This window comes from Hesperophylax consimilis, chromosome 23 (genome assembly GCF_061612785.1).
Source record: "Hesperophylax consimilis isolate HC1 chromosome 23, BYU_Hcon_1.0, whole genome shotgun sequence".
Classification (NCBI taxonomy): domain Eukaryota; kingdom Metazoa; phylum Arthropoda; class Insecta; order Trichoptera; family Limnephilidae; genus Hesperophylax; species Hesperophylax consimilis.
Window position 1 is genome coordinate 21,121,160 of NC_142858.1, and position 23,291 is coordinate 21,144,450.

Below are 23,291 nucleotides of genomic sequence, written 5' to 3' on the forward strand. Positions count from 1 at the left end.
TGAAATTGATGTACTAAATATATCAACAACATCTGAGTATTTGTTTCCTAGCTGTTGAATCCGTCGCATAGGAGTATGATATTGGGACGTTGACATAGAATTGCTACAATAATATGGTAGGTACTGTCTTGAAACCGACCTGCTTGGAGTATGAAAAGAGATTACATATAATAAATCAGGGGTATCAAACATTGAATTAATGATTTTATACAAACAGGTTAAATCGGAAATAATTCTGCGTTCAGATAATTTTATTAAATTTAATGAACAAAGTAAGTTATCGTAATTTAGGTTTTCTCTAGGAATGCCCATTTTGAAATTTACATATCTTAAAAATTTATTTTGGATTCTTTCAATCGCATGTGAATGAACCTCATAATTTGGGGACCAAACCGTGGAATTGTATTCTACATGACTCCTTACTAGTGACATATATAATGTTTTTACAGTATTTACATTATTGAAATCACTATGAAATAAATAAATTATATGAAAATCTTAGAGAAATAGTTAGGATGCAGGCGAATTCTATTATTTTTTTATAATAACTTGTTTTACCCTCTCTATCTATGTTTTCTCCACTAAAAATAATGTCTAGTTTGCCTTTTAAAATCACGCAGGCAACACTAGTACTTACACGTCCGTAGAACTCCATAGATAAATAAAACTAGACGGAATTAACCGGCGGAATCTGTGGAAGGAAATGTCAATCTGGCGTTTTGGTGTTTGAATTTCTCCAGGTTCACTTGCTTGTAGTGTGTCATTGTTATTGTTCAGTAATGAGACATCGTAATTCATATTTTCTGTCAGTGTTTTCATTTATTTTAGGCTGCATGCTTACAATGAGCATATTTAATTATGATAGTTGTGACTTTAAACACGAATCGTTGGTTAAACAGCGTTCGGAAGTTAGTATGAACAAAGTTGCACCGTACGTCGGGCTGATACTATCGAACCCCGAAAACTTTGACAGAAGGAAAACAATCAGAAACACTTGGCTGAAGTTGAAGTCTTTTCTTGCGCCGAGCATCTCTCCGATGGTACATGAAAATGTCATGGAAAACAAAGAGTTTGAGCATTACTTTGTCGTCGGCGTGTCTTCCGTTTCAGATAAAACCCGCGCTCAGTTGAGGAATGAGCAGCAGGAGCATGGAGATCTGCTCATCCTCCCTCAGCTGAAGGACAAGTACACCACTCTGAGCGACAAGCTGATACAGTCCATCCGCTGGATTCACCTCAACTATCCTAACTTGCTCTATCTCCTCAAGTGTGATGATGACTCATTCGTCCGCATCGACAAGTTAATCCACGAGTTGAGATCAATCAGGAAAACAGCGCTCGAGTCTTCCAAGGGTTCAGTGATGTATTCAGCATCTGACGGCAAATTTCAAAAGGTATCTTTCTAGTTTGTTAATTCAATTAAATGTTGTCATTCGATACATAATCGATAGATGATTTGCAACCAGAGAGAGCTCACAAACATCACCAAAATGTTTACCTACACCTTCCCTCACAAAAATGAATTATCACTCATTTTAGAAGGTAGATTTTTTTTCTCTCTTTTTATATGAATATGTCACAAGAGTCTCAACTGCTGTCAACCGTCTTGAGCCAGTGAGATTATGGTATCCCCAATTGGGATATGGTTAAAATTTTACTTACAACTATCGTTTTTACTCAAACAAACAAAAAAAAACAAACCTTTGATTCAATTTAATGACAATAAACAAAAAATTTTTGCATTTATGATAATGAAAAATATTGATATTTAATATTATTTACGTAAATAATAATTTACCCGAAAATTTGCTAACTGATGCACCATTTTAAAAGAACACACATATGAAGTTTGCACATAATTCGCGTTAGTTGTAGGCACTCTGGAACTGTGAAACTCTGTCCACTCTGGAACTTGCTGCAAATATGCTATTATTGTTGTATATTTTATATCTCTACGTAAGATACAACAATAAAGACATTTACACAATACGTCTTCAACCAATTGTGCTGTTACACATACATATATCATGATTTTACAACCCTCGGAGAGTGTTTGCCACCTACAATTCTGCTGATCTCTTGCTGTTTAGTCGAGTTCCTTATGCTTGACTTCCACTGCCTTTATACTGCAGGCTTATGGAATAGAAGCATCTTTCTTCCTTGCGTGTCTCTCACAGGGGAGTCATCCCAGGTTCACATAGCTGACAGTTGTACGGAAAATTTCCATGAATTTATGAGCTACAAAAATTAATGTATTCATCAAGATGGTGTGGTTGGTTCCAGGAGGAGAGTGCGGTGCTAACAGGGCTGTACTGGGGCTACTTCAAGGGCACGGCGCATGTACAGCGCGCCGGCCGCTGGGCCGAAGGAGACTTCTTTCTTTGTGACCGCTACCTGCCGTACGCATTGGGCGGCGGTTACGTAATATCAGCGGACATTCTTGAATTCATTGCGAAAAATTCACACTATTTGCAGTATGTATAATATAATATATAATTGTTTACTTTCCTGGTTTATATTATCTTGTTTTGATTTTTGCGACTGTTGGCTTTGAAATCCCTGTACCTATCCAGATTCTGTATCGCCATTATCATCAGTATCGACTAAACATTGATTTATCGATTGCTAGAAGAGGACCCCACGTGTTCCACTTGTACAGTTTCTAGTTCTCAAATTTGCTACAATACGATTCCATGGAACTTGATTTTGCTTGTTCAGTGACTATAAACGTGGCATTGCGTCATCTTAGTTTCTTTCTGGCACTCCATAATGACATCAAAAATATCCTAAATTATGGGCTTTACCCACTTAACAGGAACAGATAAAGAAGTGTGACCTATGCCGATTTTAAATAAAATTGATGTTGCCAGTTAACATAACACCTTTCAACTTCTAGTTGTGAGGAATATCTCGACATTTTTGTTCAATGAAAAATAAAGAACGGGAGTTAAAATTATTTTTTTAATTTCCTGGCATCGGGTAATGCCGTCATGCGGAAAGAAGTTAAGTAAATAATCACTACTCTTTTTTTAGGTTGTACAAATCGGAAGACGTCTCGATGGGGGTGTGGACGGCTCCACTATCCCGCGTGCGCCGCTTACACGACACGAGGTTCGACACGGAATGGAGCTCTCGTGGGTGCAACGACTCATACCTGATCCGCCACAAGCAGAGCACCCGCGACATGGAGGAATCTTACTTCACTCTGTTGCAGTCCCAGAACACGCGGTTGTGCCAGACCATCTCGGTGCTGCGCCTGCCGTACCAGTACAACTGGGCCGTGCCCCCTAGCCAGTGTTGCAAGATTACCGATTGAGTAGCTAAATTAGTCACTTATCTTGTGGCGCTTCAAACTCTGTCGCACTTGATCAAAAAAACATTTGAACAAATGTTATGCTTGTCAGCTGAACACAATTTAATTTGATGCCGAAATGGGGGCAAAAATGGGCAGCTGGTGTTGATTGTCGATTTGATGGTCAACAAATGTGATGGAGTTTGAAACTCCGCGAACTTAGGTGTATAAGAATATTTGCGCACAAACGTGTGGGGTGATTAATTGTTTGTCGGGTATTCCGTACCATGTAAATATTTCATACACAGCCAGTTGTTCTAAATAATTCCAATGTGATTTAACGGGGGCAGGTTCGGAATTACCAGTGTCCGGCTGAGAAACAAGTTTTTTCATCTCTACATATAGGAATTAATATTTATATAGGCAGTTGTTCCAAAGAATTCCCAATCTATATGTCTTCTATTTAGTTTATATGTGTTGCAATACAATAATGCATAGCAAGCTTTCATAAAATTTAGGAACTTAAAAAATCTGTTTTAACCCGATCTGCGCAGCTGTCGTTTATATGTACTGTTGGCGACAATACACGAAACTATAAAACGCATAATGCGGTAAATTGTGTATAGGAAGCTAGTGCTGTAAAGGTTAATATAATTTTATGATTGCATCTTATTAAACAGATACAGTTGGTACTTTATAATTTGGTGGAATGTTGGTAATATTTAATATTTTACCCAAAGTGCCATCCATCTTTGTTTGCGAACACCTCCAATTGAAGAATATTTTACATTCATAAATGGATAATTGAATTCAAGATTATTCTGTTTATAAAGTAGGTTTTACACAATATTGATATATCTGTATATTTTTGTATAATTTTTTATGATACATTTTAACTTTTTGTAAATTTTTATTTCTTTCTGTTCCATAATAGTAATTATTATAATTATAATATGTATATTAAATTTATAGATGGGACAACAAACATTCCATCCTAAACCAGGGTAGTCTGTAGCAATATACAGGGTTTCTCAGAAATAATGTTCCCAGCATTTATTATGTCTCACAAAATCTCTGCTTAGCAGGGTTCCACCTTACAATAGTATAGTAGTTACCTAATCATAAATTATGCATTATATATTTTTTTAAATCGACCAACGCAGAACATAAAACTGAGCGAGATGCTCGATTGTTTATAATAATTGATAACATAGAACAAAGAAGAACACAATAAATAATGAGATGTTGGTGTATTTCGTGAGCCTTAAGTATAACTGATCGATAATTCGTTTAATGATCATAATGAAATTTTCATTTTGATCAAATATATTAGCGATATACTATGTCAGGAAGTGTAACAGAGACAGAGCGTATGCTAAATGGGCTAAAACCAAAAGGTTCTAAGTTAGTGGCGATGTTGGTTTCCATTAAAATCTACATGGATATGAAAGACATTTCTGTGTTATGTATTCAGTGATTGATAAGAATATAATACTGTCCCCATTACAGTATTTTTTCTCCATGTCAATAAGTCGGTGGTTGGTATTGACTGTTTAACTGTAAAGATGTTTATTTAATGTTATCGAGAGGAATATATTGTTATTACTATTGCCAATTAACAACGCAGCCATAACATTGAAATGATGGTTAAGTTAATAACCCTCGGGTATGAAGATTGTCCAATTTATAGATATTAAAGCAACACTCACAATATTAAATTTTATTTCAATTGACCCTGTACGTTCTTATTATTCCAACACCATAAGGGGGGTATTTCATGATTTCTAACTAAACTGTAGTAACTACTTGTCAAATAAGTTTAATCATAAGATTGAAATATGATAGCTGCTTGATGGGTAGAATAACTCAGGTTGTGGAACAGATAATATACGCTATTCAACGAGTAGTGTTAATCGACAGTTTAGTCAGAGGTGGCGAAATACCCCCTTAGATCAATATTACTAATTGTATTCAGCCACGAGCTATAACCGTAACCACTGCGGACACTGTAACCTACTGTGTATGCAATGCCCACACTACTGTAACCGTAACAGTGAGCCGACGTAGAGCTCTCTTTTTATTTTATATATTTATTTATAGGATGGAGACAGTTTACATATTGTTTCCATGACCACATAGGCCATAGGCCCATTGTGCTATCTCCCATTTTACCTCATTCCTCTAACAGTAACCCGGTCCCTTTGATAAAGTTCACCAGGGTTGTCATTGTATATGTGGCTTTATCTTCTGGTTCCAAAATGTGTCTTCCCAGGTTTCATCTCTCCTTTCCAATCCCCCTTCGTTCCCCTAAGGCCCCTAATAGGGAAGAGAGATCTCTCCTCTCCACTTCCCTTTGGTTCCCTGAAGGCCACACTAAGGAAGTGTTCACGGAGGTGGCCTCATCTCTCCTCTCCACTAAGAGCTACGAAGCTACAAGCCAAAAATGTGTATATTCTTGACACACCTTATACTGTAGGTAACAGGCGTTAAAATCGCTTGACAAACGGAGTCTAGAAACGTTCAATTTCAAGCACAAAACTGGTTTTTATTTGTTTTGTAAATAATTTTATAAGAAAGCAAAAAATTTAATCAAGTGAAACCGTCACAAATAATCTTAGCTAAAATACGGTATTTTTTTAAAGTTGTTTCCTTTATGCGTACATACATTTCTATTGAAAAAATATTTTTTTTTACTAGTTTACATTTATATTTTTTATTGAGTAATTTATTATTTTATTTGTATTCTACTCAAGCGAAACGATAGGAAAACCTTCAATTTATCTAAAGCATATTTTTTGGTAATCATAATGTACACCAATTCGTTGTAAAGATTAATCAAAATAGTGATATAGCTTTTAGCTTTGCCTTAAGCTCCCTTTCATTTGCAGCAAAAACTACAGCCGGCTCGCAAGCCACTTACGCATTACGATTTTTGGTAACGGTTACAGCTTACAGATAAGTATGCGATGTCCTAGTCCAGAAGAGGTTTGAAGATGACAAAGTAATCATTAAATTCTTCTGATCTTTACTAAAAGAACTACAAACAGGGAAGATATTATCACAAAGGGCATATGGCCTATGTAATGGTGGGAGCCAAGCTGCTTTAAATATTTAAAAACAAAATTATGTTTTCAGTGTTTAAAATAAATAAACCATTTCAAATCCACACAAGTTTATTAGATGAGTTGGCTAAAGACACCTAGTATTTGAGAAATAAAGTAGATTCACAGCAGTATTATTCTTATTGACTAACAGTAAATTGAAAAGCACATCAGTTGGTCAGCACAGAATTGGCAAGCTCGCAAAATGTTGAGCTAAGATAAGTTTAAAAATGTGATGGTGGTTCAAGTAAAAGTTGAAAAATACTTTGAAATTGGATTGCGCCACTTCTGCGCTGACTCGTATTATCTATAGATTTTTTGTAGTAGGTACTGAAAATATGTACTTAATATTATATTTGAGATGCAGAAGCCTTTATAACATTTTTTTTAATATTCGCCACACTGAATAAAATAGTTTTGTAAAATAATACTAAAATATTCAATAGTCCTCATGCAAAAACTGTCCTTAAAATAACTGCAATAAACAGTGGGTCTTCCATTGGCTAGCACGTCACAAAATGTGATTTTGTCAATTTGAAACTTGACATGTGTGCGCTTGTAACTTGCTTGTACGTAACAATAATTTATTTATTTAAAAAATTCTATTGCATTGTGTGCAACACTTTATTTTTAAGGGTTTTCAGTAACAATGTATTTAACTTTGAGCTGGAGAAAAGGCTAATTTATATACATATATATTTTATTTTGTTTCTTTCCCTTCACTTTAAGGCTGGGTTGTTTGATCTTTTAGCCAAAGTTTCAAGATCACCGTCATCACTATATACATCATAGGGTGGAATTGCTCTCCTTTGGCTGCAGTCCCTTGATATTCACCTCCAGTCCTCACTGTCCTTTCTCTTTCTCAATCTGCATCTGGGTATTTCTATTTTTTAAATCCTGTCATTATTTCAGAGTGTCTAGCCTAGCAGTCTTTGGGATCCACAGAATCTTTCATCTTCGGATAAATGCTAAAATGGCTATAGTACATAATAATATTATGTATGTACTATAGCCAAAACAACCTCTTTTTATATACGGCTCAAAGACGAAGCAACCCGGCCTTAATTAACAATTCCTGGTGAAAGGTTTTTCCTCTATTCGAGTAAGGACTTAAATAACATAAAAGCCTGGCTCATGCAAGTGAAATAAAACTAGTGAGAGTTTATAGGAAACAATACGTTGCAGGTAGGAATATGTATATAGTTATAAATTATTAAAAATGTGATTGTGCTCTTCCAACTTCGGCAAGCAGCCGTAACCTTAACACTAAATGTTTCTTATATTATATTAAGTTACCTTAGAGGTTTTATTATTACTTAATTGTTCTTAGAATTAAATAAAAGTGATTTTTTAAAAGTAACGTATAAACTTCAGTTCCGGTTAGCCGCTTGAAAATCGAGTTTATTATTATCATAGTCTTCATTTTCATCTGTAAAATAAAAACAAAAAATAAATGTTAGCAAATAGAATAATTTTCAATGTGGGACAGAAACACAATTTGTGAACAACTTCAATCCAGCTTAGCAGTGTGCGTCTATGGAATGATATAACTTACTATATAACTAACTAACAAAAGATAGGTAGAGAGGTGTCATGTATTGGTGTGATTAAATATTACAGACGTCCGGAACGTCGATATCAGAACCACAAAGTGTGGAAGAGCCTTGTACATCATAGAAATTGAGAGAGAGGATGGACTGCAAACAATGTTGCAATGCAATCAATCAATGCAAGTTAGTCTATGGTTAACTGTAGTGCTAAGATCTGAAATTTCCGCGTCCCTTATAAACTAGCCGAAAAATTAATAGGAGTTGTTTAAAGCCACAATAAATAGATTTAAATTAAAGTTTAAACCTTCTACGTTTTGTGGGATCAAAAGTTTTAGTTAAGATTTCAAAGTGTGAGTGATTTTTGCGCAAAAACTAATTAAAGTAAAAAAATATTAAATGTCAAGTTGAGTGACTTTGTCTATGCAATAAAACAAATATTAAATAGTGATTGCCACCATCAATTTTTCATCAAGCATAATTAAAGAGGGGCATTTGTGAACTTACTAAAATAGTGATGTCTAGCACACGTAGCAAAACCCCAATAATTTCGGAAGATAAATTGAACATGGATAAGATTATTGAATACATTGATAAAAAATTTGAAACCCTGAAAAAAGATATATTTACAAAAATTGATTTACAAACTACAGAAACTACAAAAAGTATTGATTTTATCAGTGCTCAATACGATGAGATGTTAAAAAAAATTGAGGTCTCAAATAATTTAAATCGAGCGATTCAAACAGATTTTGAAAATATAAAAAAAGACCAAATGGAAAAAAATATGATTATTAAAAAACTTGAAATCCGACTTTCTGATTTGGAAACGTTATCAAAATCTAATAGTTTGGAAATAGCAGGAATTCCACAACAAAACCGCGAACAACCTGTGGAAATTGTTAAAAAAGTTGCTGCCGCAGCAGGAATCCACCTCTTACACACTGATATAACTGACGTCACGAGAGTCTCAGACAGACGAAATGAAGCCCCTCCTAAACTTCTTGTGACCTTTTCCGATAAAAGAAAAAGAGATTCCCTCCTTGATAAGAAAAAGGAAATAAATTATAATGAAATCAAGGATCTGGCGACATCTCGAATCTTCATCGGGGAAGAATTAAGCCCGTATCATAAAGAAATCCTATGGAAAACAAAACAATTATCAAAAGAAAAAAATTACCAATATGTATGGTACAAACAGGGTAAAGTTATGATACGCAAAAAACAAGATGATAAAATTATCTACATTAAGCACCTTGATGATATGGTGAAAATAATTTAGTGAATAATATGAACAACATTACTTAATCCACTTAATAATTTAAATTGAGAAAATGAATAACGCACTAACAACAAACATACCAAACATATCATCCATAAACAATAATTTTAACATAATGCACCAGAATATTAGAAGTATCAATAAAAACTTTGATGAACTACAAATATTGATGAAAAGCTTAAATTTAAAATGGGATATTATTATTCTTACTGAATGTTGGCTAACTGATAAATACTACCCCCTACAAATTGGGAATTATGTCCCTTACTCTACAATAATGAACAACACAAAAAATGATGGTGTCATCGTATATATTAAAGAAGATATAGAAGCTGATGTCAGAGAGATCTGTATCAATAATGCAAACTGTCTAAGTATATCAATCGGTAATGACACAACAATACTCGCAATTTATAGATCTCCTTCTACACAAAATCTAGAACCATTCCTCAACTCCTTATCTAATCAACTAAGTCTACTAAAAAGAACTAAAGATGTATTTATCATCGGTGATATAAATATTGATATTCTTGAAAATGGCCATCCAAAAAAATTTGATTATATGCAAACACTAGCATACCATGGATTTAAAAGCCTAATTGATGAACCAACACGTGTATATAATGAAAGCAAAACTTGCATTGATCATATCTTTTGTAAAACTAATAGAAAAACTCAAGCCATTATTTGTACTACCACACTGACAGACCATTATACAATAATTCTATCAATTACAAAAAAAAATACATATGTAAACCAAAAAAAGAAATCACTCCTAACGAAATCTGAAACAAATTGGGAAAACGTCAAATGCGAGTTAACAGTGAATGACTGGACAAGCCTTCTGGAAAAAGATGATACTGATACTGCTTGGAGTTATTTTATAGAAGTTTTACAGAACATTATCCTATCAAACACCAAAACCATAGAAAAAAAGTTATCTCATAAAAATTTACACATTAAACCTTGGATTAGTCAGAATATTATAAACTCAATCAGAAAAAGAGATGAACTGCACAAAAAAGTCAAAAACAACCCTTATGATATCCTAACACTTCGATTCTACAAAAGATATCGTAATACATGTAAAAATGTAATACGTTATGCTAAAGAAACATTCTATAAAAACAAGATTGATGAATGTCATAATGATTCACGTAAACTCTGGCAGATCATAAATGAAATAACTAATGCTAAAGCCTCACATAATGACAATAGCATTAAGGAATTAAACATTGATGAGATTCCCACATCTTTTACAGAACACCCGGACAAACTTCTTGACTTTATAAACAACTATTTTTGCAATATAGGCTCAAACTTAGCAAATAAAATTAAACAAAATTCAATTAGTACTATCGAAAATACAGTGAGGATTGACGATGTAAATCAAGAAAACAGCCTCAATATTGTCAAGATAACAAGTGATGAAATAAGAAATATTATAGCCTCCCTAAATATAAATACTTCATCGGGAAATGAACTGATATCAAGCAAATCAATTAAATATCTACAAAATGAGTTAATCCACCCACTGACGTATCTTATAAATCTGTCAATATCAAATGGTATTTTTCCTGCTTGTCTTAAAATTGCTACGATCATTCCAATATATAAAAACGGTCCCAAAAATGATGTATCAAACTATCGACCAATTAGTATTTTAACTACACTATCAAAAATATTAGAAAAAGTTATAAAAAAACAAATGCTTACATTTTTGGATTCTAATAAAATATTATCATCTACGCAGTATGGTTTTAGGGAAAACCTGGGTACTGGTGACGCTATAGCTAATGTAACAAATACAATTATTAGAAAATTGGATGAAGGCAAAAAATGCCTAGCAGTTTTCATTGATCTTCAAAAAGCTTTCGATACCATTGACCACGAAATACTGTATTTAAAACTAAAAAAAAATGGAATAACCGAAACAACCCTAAACCTACTTAGAAGTTACTTAACGGGAAGAGAACAATTTGTACAAATTGGTAAAAGAAGGAGCAAAACTCTACCAATTAAGTACGGTGTCCCCCAGGGAAGCGTATTAGGACCTATACTATTTCTAATTTACATAAATGACCTTATGAATCTTCCCATCAAAGGAAACATAATGAGCTTTGCAGATGACACTGTAATTTTATTCCATGAACAAGATTGGACAAGCACATATAAGGAGGCTGAACATGGCCTAACTGTTCTTCAAAACTGGCTTAAAGCAAACTCCCTTACATTAAATGTGAATAAAACCAAATATTTAATTTTCTCCAAAAACAAAAGAGGACAACCAATGAATGAGCATATACTCAAACTACATGAATGTCAAAAAAAATTTCCTCAATGTTCCTGCTCGATTATAACTCAAACCAAAAGCATAAAATATCTTGGTATTGAAATTGACGATAAACTACACTGGGATTCACACATTGATCGTACTTCAAAAAAGTTAACTAAACTCATCTACTTCTTCAAAAAATTACGGAACATTTTGTCAGCTACGGATTTAAAGAGAGTTTACTATGCTTTATGCCACTCCAAATTGGAATATGGAATAATAGGATGGGGCTCAGCAGTATCAAAACATATAAAACAGCTGAAGGTTACTCAGAATTGCATCATAAAGACCATACTAAAGGTTCCCATAAGGACATCAACAACAGAAATTTTTAAACAATTTGACGTTCCAAGCATACAGAAAATCTATGCCAAAAACATTTTGGTACAACACCTCAAAAATAATTCTCAGGAAAACACCTCACATACTCATAATACCAGAGCCAAACAAACAGAGATACTAACTATACCAAAGTGTAACTCTACCTTTGGACAAAGAAGCTCTGAATTTTTAGCAGTAAAGGTATATAACAAACTCCCACTTAGTATCAAACAAATCAAAACAAAAAACAACTGCATTAAGAACATTAAATCTTGGCTTAAGGAATTACCGGAAAAAGAACTTACTAGCATATTTAAAACATCGTCGTAGAAGTTTCTGGAAACCCTTACCCAAAACATGAAGTCGAACCATAGAAGTCGCTGAAAAATTATTCAAAACCTAGTCCCCCTCAGCACAGGATCTCCTAGTGAGGAGGACTATAAAAATCTATATCAATTAATCATATAAATATATATAATTCTTATAAAAATGTTTAAAAAAATGTAATATAGTAACTAAATAAAAAAAAAAAAAAAAAAAAATGCAATCAATCAATGCAATGCAATGCAATCAATCAATGCAATGCAATCGTGCATATTGCCCATGTATTCTATTATACTGACCTTTGAAATGACTCGACTTAAGTATTTGGTTCACTCGACCGTGCTCTATCTTCCTCGGGTGATTTTTTCTACCATTCACATTCACGAAATATTATCCTGGCTCTACATGTCTATATGTTATGTATATGTATGTATTATGAGAAATATAACTGTAAAGATTTACCGTCTTCTTGTTCAAAGTGGTTAGCCATGGCAGGCTCAGCCTGGTCTAGGCTGATGTTTACGTCGTTGAAGTCGGCATTGTCGTTGATATTAGCCCGTTGCTTCTTGGGCCGCTCCTCCACCGGCAGGTTGTTGTTGTTGTTCATCTCTTGGAACACATAGTGGTCATTGTTACTAATTTTGTCCGGGTTGTGGAACTTGTCATCGAGGGGTTGCGCCAATCTCTCCAGAACACTCTCCACTTTCTTCTCAACGTCCAGGTTTTCCAAGACCTTTTCTTCGCCTAATTTAGCTTCGTAACGATTGGGAGGTTTCAACGCCAGCTTCTCAGGCATTCCTTTGTTCATTTTGTCCAATGATTTGTGGTTGTCATGGACAAAGAGTTCTGGTGCAAAGCCGTCAGGCACCATGGGCCGCGCGTTGGGGTCGCCCGACTCACTCGGCTTGAGGGGGGGAGAAACCGGCACGGAGTGGTTCAAACTTTCCCAAGGCATGTTTTGTTTCAAAAAGCCCACATTTGAAGAAGATGGACTCTTTTCGCTGTTGCTTTCTTTCAATTGATTGACCTGCCCCTTGAATAAATAAAATAAAAGAGTCTTTGAAAAATATCACAAATCTAGTTTATTGCTTTGAATGTGCATATAATATTATGTACTTTAAGTTAAGGGCAAAATTCACTAATTTTGAAGTAACTACTGAATTAAGTAAAACTTTACCAAGCTCTTCATGCTCTAAATAATATTTGTCTTAACTCTAACATTGACATTTTTTCGGATTCACTGCCCAAATTCAAACGTGGCATCATGTCAATAATTTAAACTATTCAATGCGCTTACATACAGACACACACAAACAAACACTCACACATACATTACACACGTCACACACACACACACCTATAAACTACACACGTCACCTGGTAATTAAGGAATAAATATACCACTTAGCAGACATTACAAGGAAACATATCATAGGTACCCAACATGAAATATCTTATTCCTGTATATTGTTTCATCTCTGTAAATCATGTACTGTTTGTTTCTATAATATAAAATAAAATTAAAATTAAATAACTTAAATTTAGTATTGATAGTATATAATAACCTGGAGTGACTGAGCTTGGTAGGAATTGGTGTTAATGTTCAAACTGAACACGTCTGGTGCTATTTCAACCTGCTTGCTTATGTTTTTGTTCTCTGTCTGGACTCTTGGATAAGAATGAAACGGCTGAGAATTCGATGTGTACATCAATTTCTGCAATTCAAACAACATTATATTAACATAATAACAAACCACACAACGAATCTTTGTTATTATTGAAGGTAAAAATTATAATTGTATTATATATGAAACATTTGAGTATATGTACATAATTAAATTAAACATATTATAATTCAGTTATTTATGCCAACATCTCTAAATAGCATAAAATAAAGTCGCTACCCGCGTCTGTCTGTTCGCGCGCTTAGTTCTTCTAAACTACGCTATGGATTTTCACTATCATTTAGAGATTTTTTTCAGGAATGTTTATGTATATAATAATGCATATTAAATTTATAGAAAGCAGAGAAAAGTCGATGTTTTGTAATCAAGTTGTAAATAAAATATTTTCAGGCGCCTACATTGCCAACGTCCCAACGTCCCCAACGCCTTATTTCACAGAATCTATCGTCTATTACACTTATTTGCAATATTACAAACACGACGTTAATATCAGAAGAAATGTAGGCGAGCCACGTACGCGAGCCGCTGTACCGAACCAGTCCCCAACAGCGAATGGAGATGGGCGATTGCTGGCTTATTATGGCTAATTATGGCTACTAAATGCGCGCGTAGTGACTGCCTACACTGGCTAAACCTTATAAGATACATCAAAATAATGTATTACGGAATTGTATTTCTTAAAAAGGCTTACAGAAAAGTCCGCGATGGAATATGTCTATCTCCTAAGAATAAACTGCAGCAACGCCGGGTACACGTCAGCTAGTCGTTGGTTAAAAATCTTAAATCTCCGAAAGTTCTTCAACGATTGCTTAGAAATTTTGACACAATGTTTCATTCAAATAAGCATGGGTTTTTTCATATTTATATATTATATAGATGTCACCTGTGACAAGTAAAAATATGTTTTTTTTGAAAAACAGCAACATCTGTTGGACGTAAAAGCAACACGCGCTATTGTTTCTCTATCTCCACAGACATACTGAGCCACAGCAACGCGTGGCGGGGTCCAGCTAGTATAAATATTACTTTGAGCACAATTACTGTACCTGGTTTTTCTCACGCAGAGAGTTATTTTCTTTTTCCAATTCTTTCACCTTCTGATTCAAATTACGTTCAACTTCAGATAATGATTCCTGAAATAGATAAGAAACGAAAGTGTGAATCAAACCTTACTGTTACATCCTGAAAGAGTATGCAGTGCTGATGGACAGGGAATCAACAATTTTGTGTGACTGGTTCTTAAACCCTTTTACACTAGACCTGGTGAAAATAAGCAAAATATTTTATAGACTGACTGACGACGGCTATGAAAAAACAAAGAATCAATGTAGATTGAATCACGCATATGATTCCAATCGGCATTGGTGTGCGGACTAATGGTTAAAGAGCACTGGTCTAGGAAACAATTACTGTTATATTAGGGGGAGTGGGAATACATCTGGTAAAAAATTAAGAACTGTAATAATCGGATATGATTTAAAATTAAGTAAATTCCCGTGAGCACTTAGGCCTTAGGCCCATTGTGCTATCTCCCATTTTACCTCATTGCTTTAACAGTAATCCGGTCCCTTTAATAAAGTTCACCAGGGTTGTCATTGGATATGTGGCTATGTCTTCTGTGTCTACAATGTGTCTTCCCAGGTATCTGAGCCTTGTTCCCAATAGAGCTGGACATTGGGACCAAAGGTGAATTGGAGCCTCTTCATCCTCTTCACATTTCCTGCATCTGTTGGTGTTTTCTACTCCCAACAATTGGATGTGTCTGAGATGGCAGCGTCCCGTTAGTAGTCCTACCAGTTCCCTCAGTGAGTTTCTGTCCATATTGAGTAATTGTTTGGTTTGACTTGGGTCTGGTCCGTTTATAAGTACTTTGGATTGCACCTCCTCTTCCTTTATCCAACATTTCAGACAGCCTTGTGGTGTTCATCACATCTTCTCTGATGATGGACGCTGCTAGGCGGTCTGAAACGTCAGTTAAAGGAGGAGAAAGCGCAGCACGGCTCAATACTGCAAAAATCAATTGCGATAAAGAGACCAAACATAAAAACGTGGTGAAACGTAACATACCCTATATCGGTGAAGGAGGGCTTGTTCTTCCTGGGCCGACTTCTCCACCTTGTTGCATTCTATTTTCAGGGTGTCGAAGAGGTCCTACAAACATCAAGCACAGTCATAAGAACGATACCAACTAAACTCTGAAATATATTTTATAAGCATTTCAGTGAGTAAAAATCTACTTTCAGAGATGTCCTATGTCTACTATTGGGAAAGTGGAAAATCTTTATATTTTCTCTATAAAAATATTTATTAATATGACAAGACAGTCAGACAAGATGCCTTCACATCATTCCACAACCGAGCTGTTGAACGCAACACGCTCATGTTCCAAAAGTCCACCTTGTACAAATGTTGGGAATGCCTTCGGCGTGTCTTCCGACTGTGTACCGGTGCTGAACATGCACCGATCGAGATTTGTTCAGATCAAAAACCATGTTAGTGAATATTTATAATATAACATTAATAGATGGCATAACTCTCAATCTAGTTTCTGGAACCCAGTTTCTTTGTTATTAGACATGAACTAATGGTTTAAGACGTCAGGGACGCTCGTGAAAGACATGGCACGATCAAGTGAATCGAATACTTGAGTTGGGTCATGTCAAGAATCAGAATAACAGAGGAGTATATATGAATGTTAATGAAGCGAGGAGTGTGGTGGTCTGTCTTCTCTGCAGAGAAACGGCGTATTGGTTAGTCAGTTAGTTTGCTTCAATACATGCAATGTTTACCTGCAGGTTTCCTAATCGACTGGTCAGACTTTCCTTCTCTCGCTGGTTGTGATTACGCAGTGCTGATAGCGATTGCTTCTCTGCTGTCAGTGACTGCTCCAAGCGCCCTTTATATTCTACAACAGCTGGATATAAAGTGGAAGGTTAATTATCATTTCAGCAAATTAAATTAATTACACTTTCTTAAAAGAGGAATTAATGTAATTTGTAAGATAAAATATATGCAAATACCGCACACAAGAGTTCCAGCAGCTTGGAGACAGTTGGACTATGGTTGTAATTATAGTACTTCAATTGGGGAGTATTGTGGCTGAAGGGAGGAGTGTGGAGGGGAGAGGGATGCCTGGAAGTATCTAACTATTCAAATCTCGCCACTAAACACCGCTAAACCCATTTCAAGCACTGTTTAAGTATAGAATTGTGGTCTTTCACCAGGGTGATACTGACAGTATCTACCACCTTAAAACATGCAGCAAATAATATACTATATGTCATTTTAATTAAGTACATCATCATTCGGCATTCAATTCTGGGAATGATGCTTTAATGTCATTCGATTTATAATAATTTTTTTTCTGGTATGTTCACTCACAGAAAGCAGAATATTTGCTAAAATTTAGTTTTTTTGGACAATATGTAGTAGAGTGGCAAACAAGAAAATACACTCGATCATCGATTCACCCGACTCTGAACGACGGTCTTCAACCCTCAGCCAAGCAAAAATTGCACACAGAGTGAATTTTATAATTACCATTACCAATCTGAATTAATAAAACAGTATCTACTAAATACATAATATGTATTATAATTTGAAAAAAATTTCTATAAATGCCAACGCCAATACCAACAGTTTATATATAAATAAATATGTAAATGTTTGTTTGTTCAAAATCTTGAATATCCATAAGTTTTTCACCGATTGCTTTGAAATTTTGACACAACTTTTCATTTGAATTCCTTATGTGTTTTTATATACCTATATTATATAGATGTCAACAAACATGTTTTTAAAATAAAAACAGCGCCATCTGTTGGACATAATAGCAACACGCGCTATTGTTTCTCTATCTGCACAGCAATCCGTGGCGGGGTACAGCTAGTAATAAATAAGTAATCAAGTGCTAAAAACAATGCAAAACAACACTTTTATATTCATTTATAACCTTAAACCGTTAGGCCGCTGGCATATTGACCGTTATGTTTTTTAAAGACGCTGTCAGAAGGTCGAAGAATTATTGTATATTTCCATTTCGCAATAAAATCCAAATAAATAGAGTATTTCTGTAAGTATCCGAAAATTAAAAACTATATTTGAAAGGTGAAGAAATACATTTAAAATTTTAGTATTAGAAATAATCATTTAATTTAAAAAATATAAAAAATTTTAATGCAAACTTGAAAAAGTGTTAAAAATGGCTCATCTTACGTTTTTTCATATAAACATTGAACGAAAATTACTGATAACAACAACAAAAAACACACTTCATTAGACAAATCTGCAACAATTTGTAGTTCTTGAATTCGAGTCGTATGGTAACTAAATAGACCATTATTAGGACCTAAATTCGAGCTGCATAGAACCAAGCGAAAATATATAATATTTTAGTGCATGTACGAGTGACAGATGGAGTCCGTGATGGAAGCCATACATCGCAGAGAGTATGGCGGAAGAGGTCAGTCTTGAATACACATCTGATATTTCTTTTAACATTCTTTGCCTTATTTACACACTAATGAGAACAATGCTGTGGTGTGGATCGAGCTGACTATATATTATAGTTGTAGAAATATGCAAATCAATACTCGTAATGTAATAACAATAAATAATTAGCGTGACTTCGAAAACAATGGAACAATAAGCAAGTCATAAAACAATCTCAGAAGGGGCAATAAAATATGGAATCATAACACTGCATCGCTTATCACTCGGGGCGCGATTAGAGTACAGAACTCCTAAGACAAGTAAAGTGAACAAGTCTAATAATTGGATCAAGATTAATATCCTGCCTGGTGAGATAAGGCTGCATAACAATTAGTTCTGGTGAACAGGAAAGTGAGTACCCAATTCTGAATACCTGAAGATCATGTTAGTCACTGGAAAATACATAAGTTTATGCAAATCAAAGGCAGAGCTCAGATGCACATGAATTCACAGTGGAATGTTCAGCTTCATTTCAATGACAAACCTAATTTACAAGGAAAAATGTTGCAAGCTGTGATAGAGTACCTAATAACATACTTTTAATAATACAGTAAAACATAAGTAATTTAAATTTACAGTCGCAACAATCCACAATATTAGTTTATTAGATAAATCCATTGGAAAAAAAACTATTGGACAGTTTTCGCTGCAGCCACGAGTCAGAAAGTGGCACATATGCGATAAAAGATGCAAGGAACAGGTAACAGGGAAGGAGAACGTAATTTGACATGTCTGTCCACGAAGCCGAAGCCGGAGCTTCGAGCACGAACCTTGGAGCTGGGAAGACAGGGAGGTCTGCTCAGCGAGGCAGTTGTGGTGCAGAAGCTTGGCGTTCTCATAGTTCTGGTTGTATGCCTGATAAAGGTAGAACACGCTGATGGTGCACAGCAGTACCGCCAGGTACAGCACGGTGCGGCCCTTCAGCGCCCGTCCGCCGCGCGGAGACGTCATTATCGCGGAAATAATCTACGTGTTTCGTGATTAACGTTGTTCACATCTTACTTGCGTACCATTTATTCAACGAAACATATATATTGATGAACTAAATCTACGTTCGATGGAAGACTCTCGCGTTATCCTATTCGAGTATTTGACAACAGCTATTGACATAGATATGTAAACAAATTCCTATCATTACAATACATAGTAAAGTCGTGTTCACACGCGCCGACCGTTCGGCGTTCACCGACCGTGCCGTTTCAACACTCACTCGGCCCGCGGCCGAACCGAAAGCCGAGACCCGAGACGCCGAGAGCTCTGCGCCTAATCTATAACCTGTCCGACGATCTGAAAGCGTCCATGTTTGTTTACAATTTATTTCGCTGTCATAACAAGGTCTGAGATTTAGCGATAAAATACGTAATTTAGATAAAGTTCAAAATCATTCGATAGAATAAACCAACCTGAACAGCTTCACATCTTCTCATTTGTTATTCTAACTCCCGTTTCTAGTTTTGGTTAAGTCTGGACGAAGACGAGAACTCTACCCCTTACCAATCTTACCTCATAAAAACCGAAACCGTTAGTCCTACAAAAGTTGATTAACGGTCATGATTACTTAAAACTCTCGCAAAAACGAACGGTTTGCTGGTTTGGCGTCGCGTTTGGGTCCCACACAGGTGTCGTGAGATCAATTCTTCGGCTGGCTAAGTCCTCTATCACTACACAAGCAACATTTACTTTGATGGTAGTAGGGATTTTAGTAGGTATTTTAGGAAGTAGTATATATTCAGGGGACAGCTACATAGCCTGACTCTGTCTTCTCACCCAAACTGCTCAAGTGGTGATACAAACCAGTCGACCACATTTTGTGGCACTGCGAGTTTATGAAGGATGCGAGAGAGGAAATGTTGGATAGTTTTGACAACACAATACTGATCTTGTGTCTAACAAAGAAAATTTTGAATGTTTCAAAAAGTTTGTCCGAATTACCGTTGAAAAGTGGCCTGTGCTTAGTTGCTGATTATATAGCCCAGTCAATGAAGGAAAAAAAAGACCCAATGTCGGAACTAATTCCCCGGAAGCTGAATTTTTCACAGATGTTAGAAGACCTTTAGACATGTATTTTTACAAAAGTCCCCGACTTTCCCCCTAGTGCTTCCTTCCCCACCCCCTCTTGAATATATTTTTCAAAGCCTTTCGGAATACGCTAATATCTCCTTAATGGTTTTCAAATCAAGGTATAAAATCAGATTATTTATTTTTTGTTTACTTTTTAATTAGTTATTCTAAAAAATTGTACTCTCTCATTTTTGCGAGAAAAGCTATACAATCTCTACAATTTATTAGTAAAGGAAAAATATCAGTTTTTAAAATAGTATTTCAGAATATATTTGCACATAAGTTTTTTCTGAGCCAGTTAACGAACAAAAATAAATCAACAAAACTTGTAGACAATATGTTTAGCTATAAAATAATGTATATAATGATGGGTTTCAATTTATAATAAGGCACGTAGGCTGTTAATAAGTAATAAGGAGCACGGCGCGCGGCGGCTCGAACGCGCAGCGGTTCGCGGCGCAGCGAGAAATTACAAAAACCTATGGAAAGTAATGATTAATTCATGTGATTGCTTTTTTTACAACAAATTCATTTAACTTCTGTTTCTAATATACATTAACTCGTTATGCAATTTGGATACTGGTGGCACTATAATATCTTTTGCCGATGATACGGTTATCATATTTGCAGATGATAATTTGAATTCAGCATTTGAAAAAGCAAATCATGGTATAAATGAAATAAAACACTGGTTAGATTCCAACCTCCTCACTCTAAATATTGAGAAAACTAAATACTTACTTTTTTCCATACGCAAACCTAATCTCCCTCAAAACTATCATAAACTTACCATACATTCATGTTCACAGAACTTCAACATGGCTACACCACCTCACAAAAATTGTTCATGCGATAACCTTACAATATCAAACGAAATTAAGTACTTGGGGGTCATTATAGACAATCAACTGCGATGGGAGGCCCATATAAATTCTACAACAAAAAGGCTTCGCAAATTATGCTACATTTTCTACTCTCTCAGATCTATCCTTAACCTACAAACACTAAGATGTGTATACTTTGCACTTTTTCAATCAATTACTACATATGGTATAGTGGGATGGGGAGGTTGTGCAAAAACGATTCTTCATCCCATGGTTTTAATTCAAAAACTGTTACTAAGGATAATATTCAAATGTAAGCCAACAAACCCATCAGAACCACTTTTTAGAAAACTCAGAATATTAGATATTCGACAATTATATGTTAAGACCATTCTCATATACATACGGAAAAATGACTTGGTGAATAAAACACAACAAAAAATTAACACCCGTTACTCGTCACACCTAAAATGTAAAATTCCCCAAACGAAAACAGCTTTCGCCCAGCGGCAGTTTTCTTATATTGCTCCCAAAATATTCAACTCGCTGAGTATTGATATCAGAAAATCAAAAACTCACAATTTGTATGTCATAAGTGTTCAAAATTGGTTATTTATAAAGGGAAGGAACTTTTTCAAGGAATGCCTGCCATCATTAAATTAAACTCATTTTCTCTATTAGTCATTTTTGTTTTTCATTCAATTCTGTAAAGAAAAAAGTTTAATAATTAATTAATTAATCGTTATTTTCATTATTTCAACAAGTTCATTTTCATAATTTCTACTTTATTTTCATTATTTTAACAAGTAAAGTAACCTATTTATTTGCTGATTGTGTTCATTTTATCTCATTAATATCAACAGTTTAAAATACGGTTGATGTACACTTGAGCAATCTACTGAACTGGGAACCAGTAAAAGTGTCACCTATTATACACATATATTGCATGTAAGAAAAAAAAATACTTAGATTAACAAGTTATCAAATATTACATTTATATAATTATATAAACCTATGTATATAAATTTCGACTACCATAATACGGGCGTGTGTCTAGTGTGGTAGTCGAAAAGCATGTAAAAAACTGTACACATTAATATTTCATGAATAAAGAAAAAAAAAAAAAAAAAAAAATTTTGAAGAGATTTATTGTTATTTACCAGTTTTAGTTCGGAGGGGAGGGGGGTAATATAAATATTTTCCCCTGCCCAATGAAGCGCTTTCATTATCCACAAACCGCCGTGCCCCGGTCTGGCTAAACAGTCATATTATGTTGTATGATTGTTTGTAACTTATTATTTAAATAAAGGTATGTGAAATAAGCCAAAAATACCTACAACAGCGTGGGACTACCCTTTCACAACATTAAAATATTGCAAACCTTATGTTATGGCGAAGTTTTAAAAAATCTTTTGTTGAAATTCTCACTTGTTTTATTAAGTGCACCTATCAACTAAAAAATACCGAAACAACGAATCACTTAAAATAGTGCATAGATCTAAAATGGTTTACTTTCAAACAAGCTTCTTAAAATATACCTCAAATAATATTATAATGACAAAATGGTTTGTAAATTATATTATATACTTATCAATATTATCTATGACAAAATTAGGCAAATATTTAAATAATTTTCTAGTCAAGGGTCTTCCATTTATTCGTCATACTGGGGTGTGTTCAGACATGATAATCCGTTACGGTTGTAGCACATGGCAGAGCAGGTGAATCCAGATTTTCTGCAGCCACAGTTATTTCCACCTCTAGACTTGCAGGAACAGGACACCAGAGAAAGAAGGTCATCATGAGCAAATGGTTTCAGAAATTTCTTCTTTCCACCATTTTCATTAACATTTTCATACCTCCATCCCCAGTTTATAGGGTTTAGTTTGTTTCCTAACCAAAACTGTACTTGCAAATAAACTCTCAACAAATGTTGATGACACGATTCTGAAGTCGGTGGTAGTTTTGCCAAGCCAAATTTAGATTTAAAAGCTGATTTTGTCGTTAGTCTGGTAAACTTATAGTATC

At 34.9% G+C, this 23,291-nt stretch overlaps 2 protein-coding genes across 2 annotated transcripts; one reads left to right on the forward strand and one right to left on the reverse strand.

Annotated features, from left to right (window-relative positions):
• The first annotated feature begins 730 nt into the window (after positions 1-730).
• On the forward strand, positions 731-4,543 carry beta3GalTII (beta-1,3-galactosyltransferase 6). The gene is made up of 3 exons (XM_089646105.1): positions 731-1,394; positions 2,284-2,474; positions 3,034-4,543. Exons 1-3 carry the CDS (start codon positions 780-782, stop codon positions 3,314-3,316), a joined length of 1,089 nt encoding a protein of 362 aa, XP_089502231.1. The 5' UTR covers positions 731-779; the 3' UTR covers positions 3,317-4,543.
• Positions 4,544-6,447: 1,904 nt separating this feature from the next.
• On the reverse strand, positions 6,448-19,585 carry LOC149412444 (uncharacterized). Its single transcript, XM_089645799.1, has 7 exons — positions 19,149-19,585; positions 16,677-16,801; positions 15,955-16,038; positions 14,934-15,020; positions 13,768-13,917; positions 12,665-13,235; positions 6,448-7,822 (listed from the first exon to the last, which is right to left on the reverse strand). Exons 1-7 carry the CDS (start codon positions 19,327-19,329, stop codon positions 7,764-7,766), a joined length of 1,257 nt encoding a protein of 418 aa, XP_089501925.1. The 5' UTR covers positions 19,330-19,585; the 3' UTR covers positions 6,448-7,763.
• Between the last annotated feature and the right edge of the window lie 3,706 nt (positions 19,586-23,291).

Bases quoted from the DNA above. Each gene is read 5' to 3' on its own strand.
- beta3GalTII (XM_089646105.1), top strand. From the start codon at position 780: ATGAGACATCGTAATTCATATTTTCTGTCAGTGTTTTCATTTATTTTA. The intron at 1,395-2,283 runs GTATCTTTCTAG...GGTTGGTTCCAG, and splicing joins CTGACGGCAAATTTCAAAAG to GAGGAGAGTGCGGTGCTAAC. The intron at 2,475-3,033 runs GTATGTATAATA...CTCTTTTTTTAG, and splicing joins AAAAATTCACACTATTTGCA to GTTGTACAAATCGGAAGACG.
- LOC149412444 (XM_089645799.1), bottom strand. From the start codon at position 19,329: ATGACGTCTCCGCGCGGCGGACGGGCGCTGAAGGGCCGCACCGTGCTG. The intron at 13,236-13,767 runs GTTATTATATAC...TATTTATTCAAG, and splicing joins ACCAAGCTCAGTCACTCCAG to GGGCAGGTCAATCAATTGAA. The intron at 7,823-12,664 runs GTAAATCTTTAC...TTTATTTTACAG, and splicing joins CCACTTTGAACAAGAAGACG to ATGAAAATGAAGACTATGAT.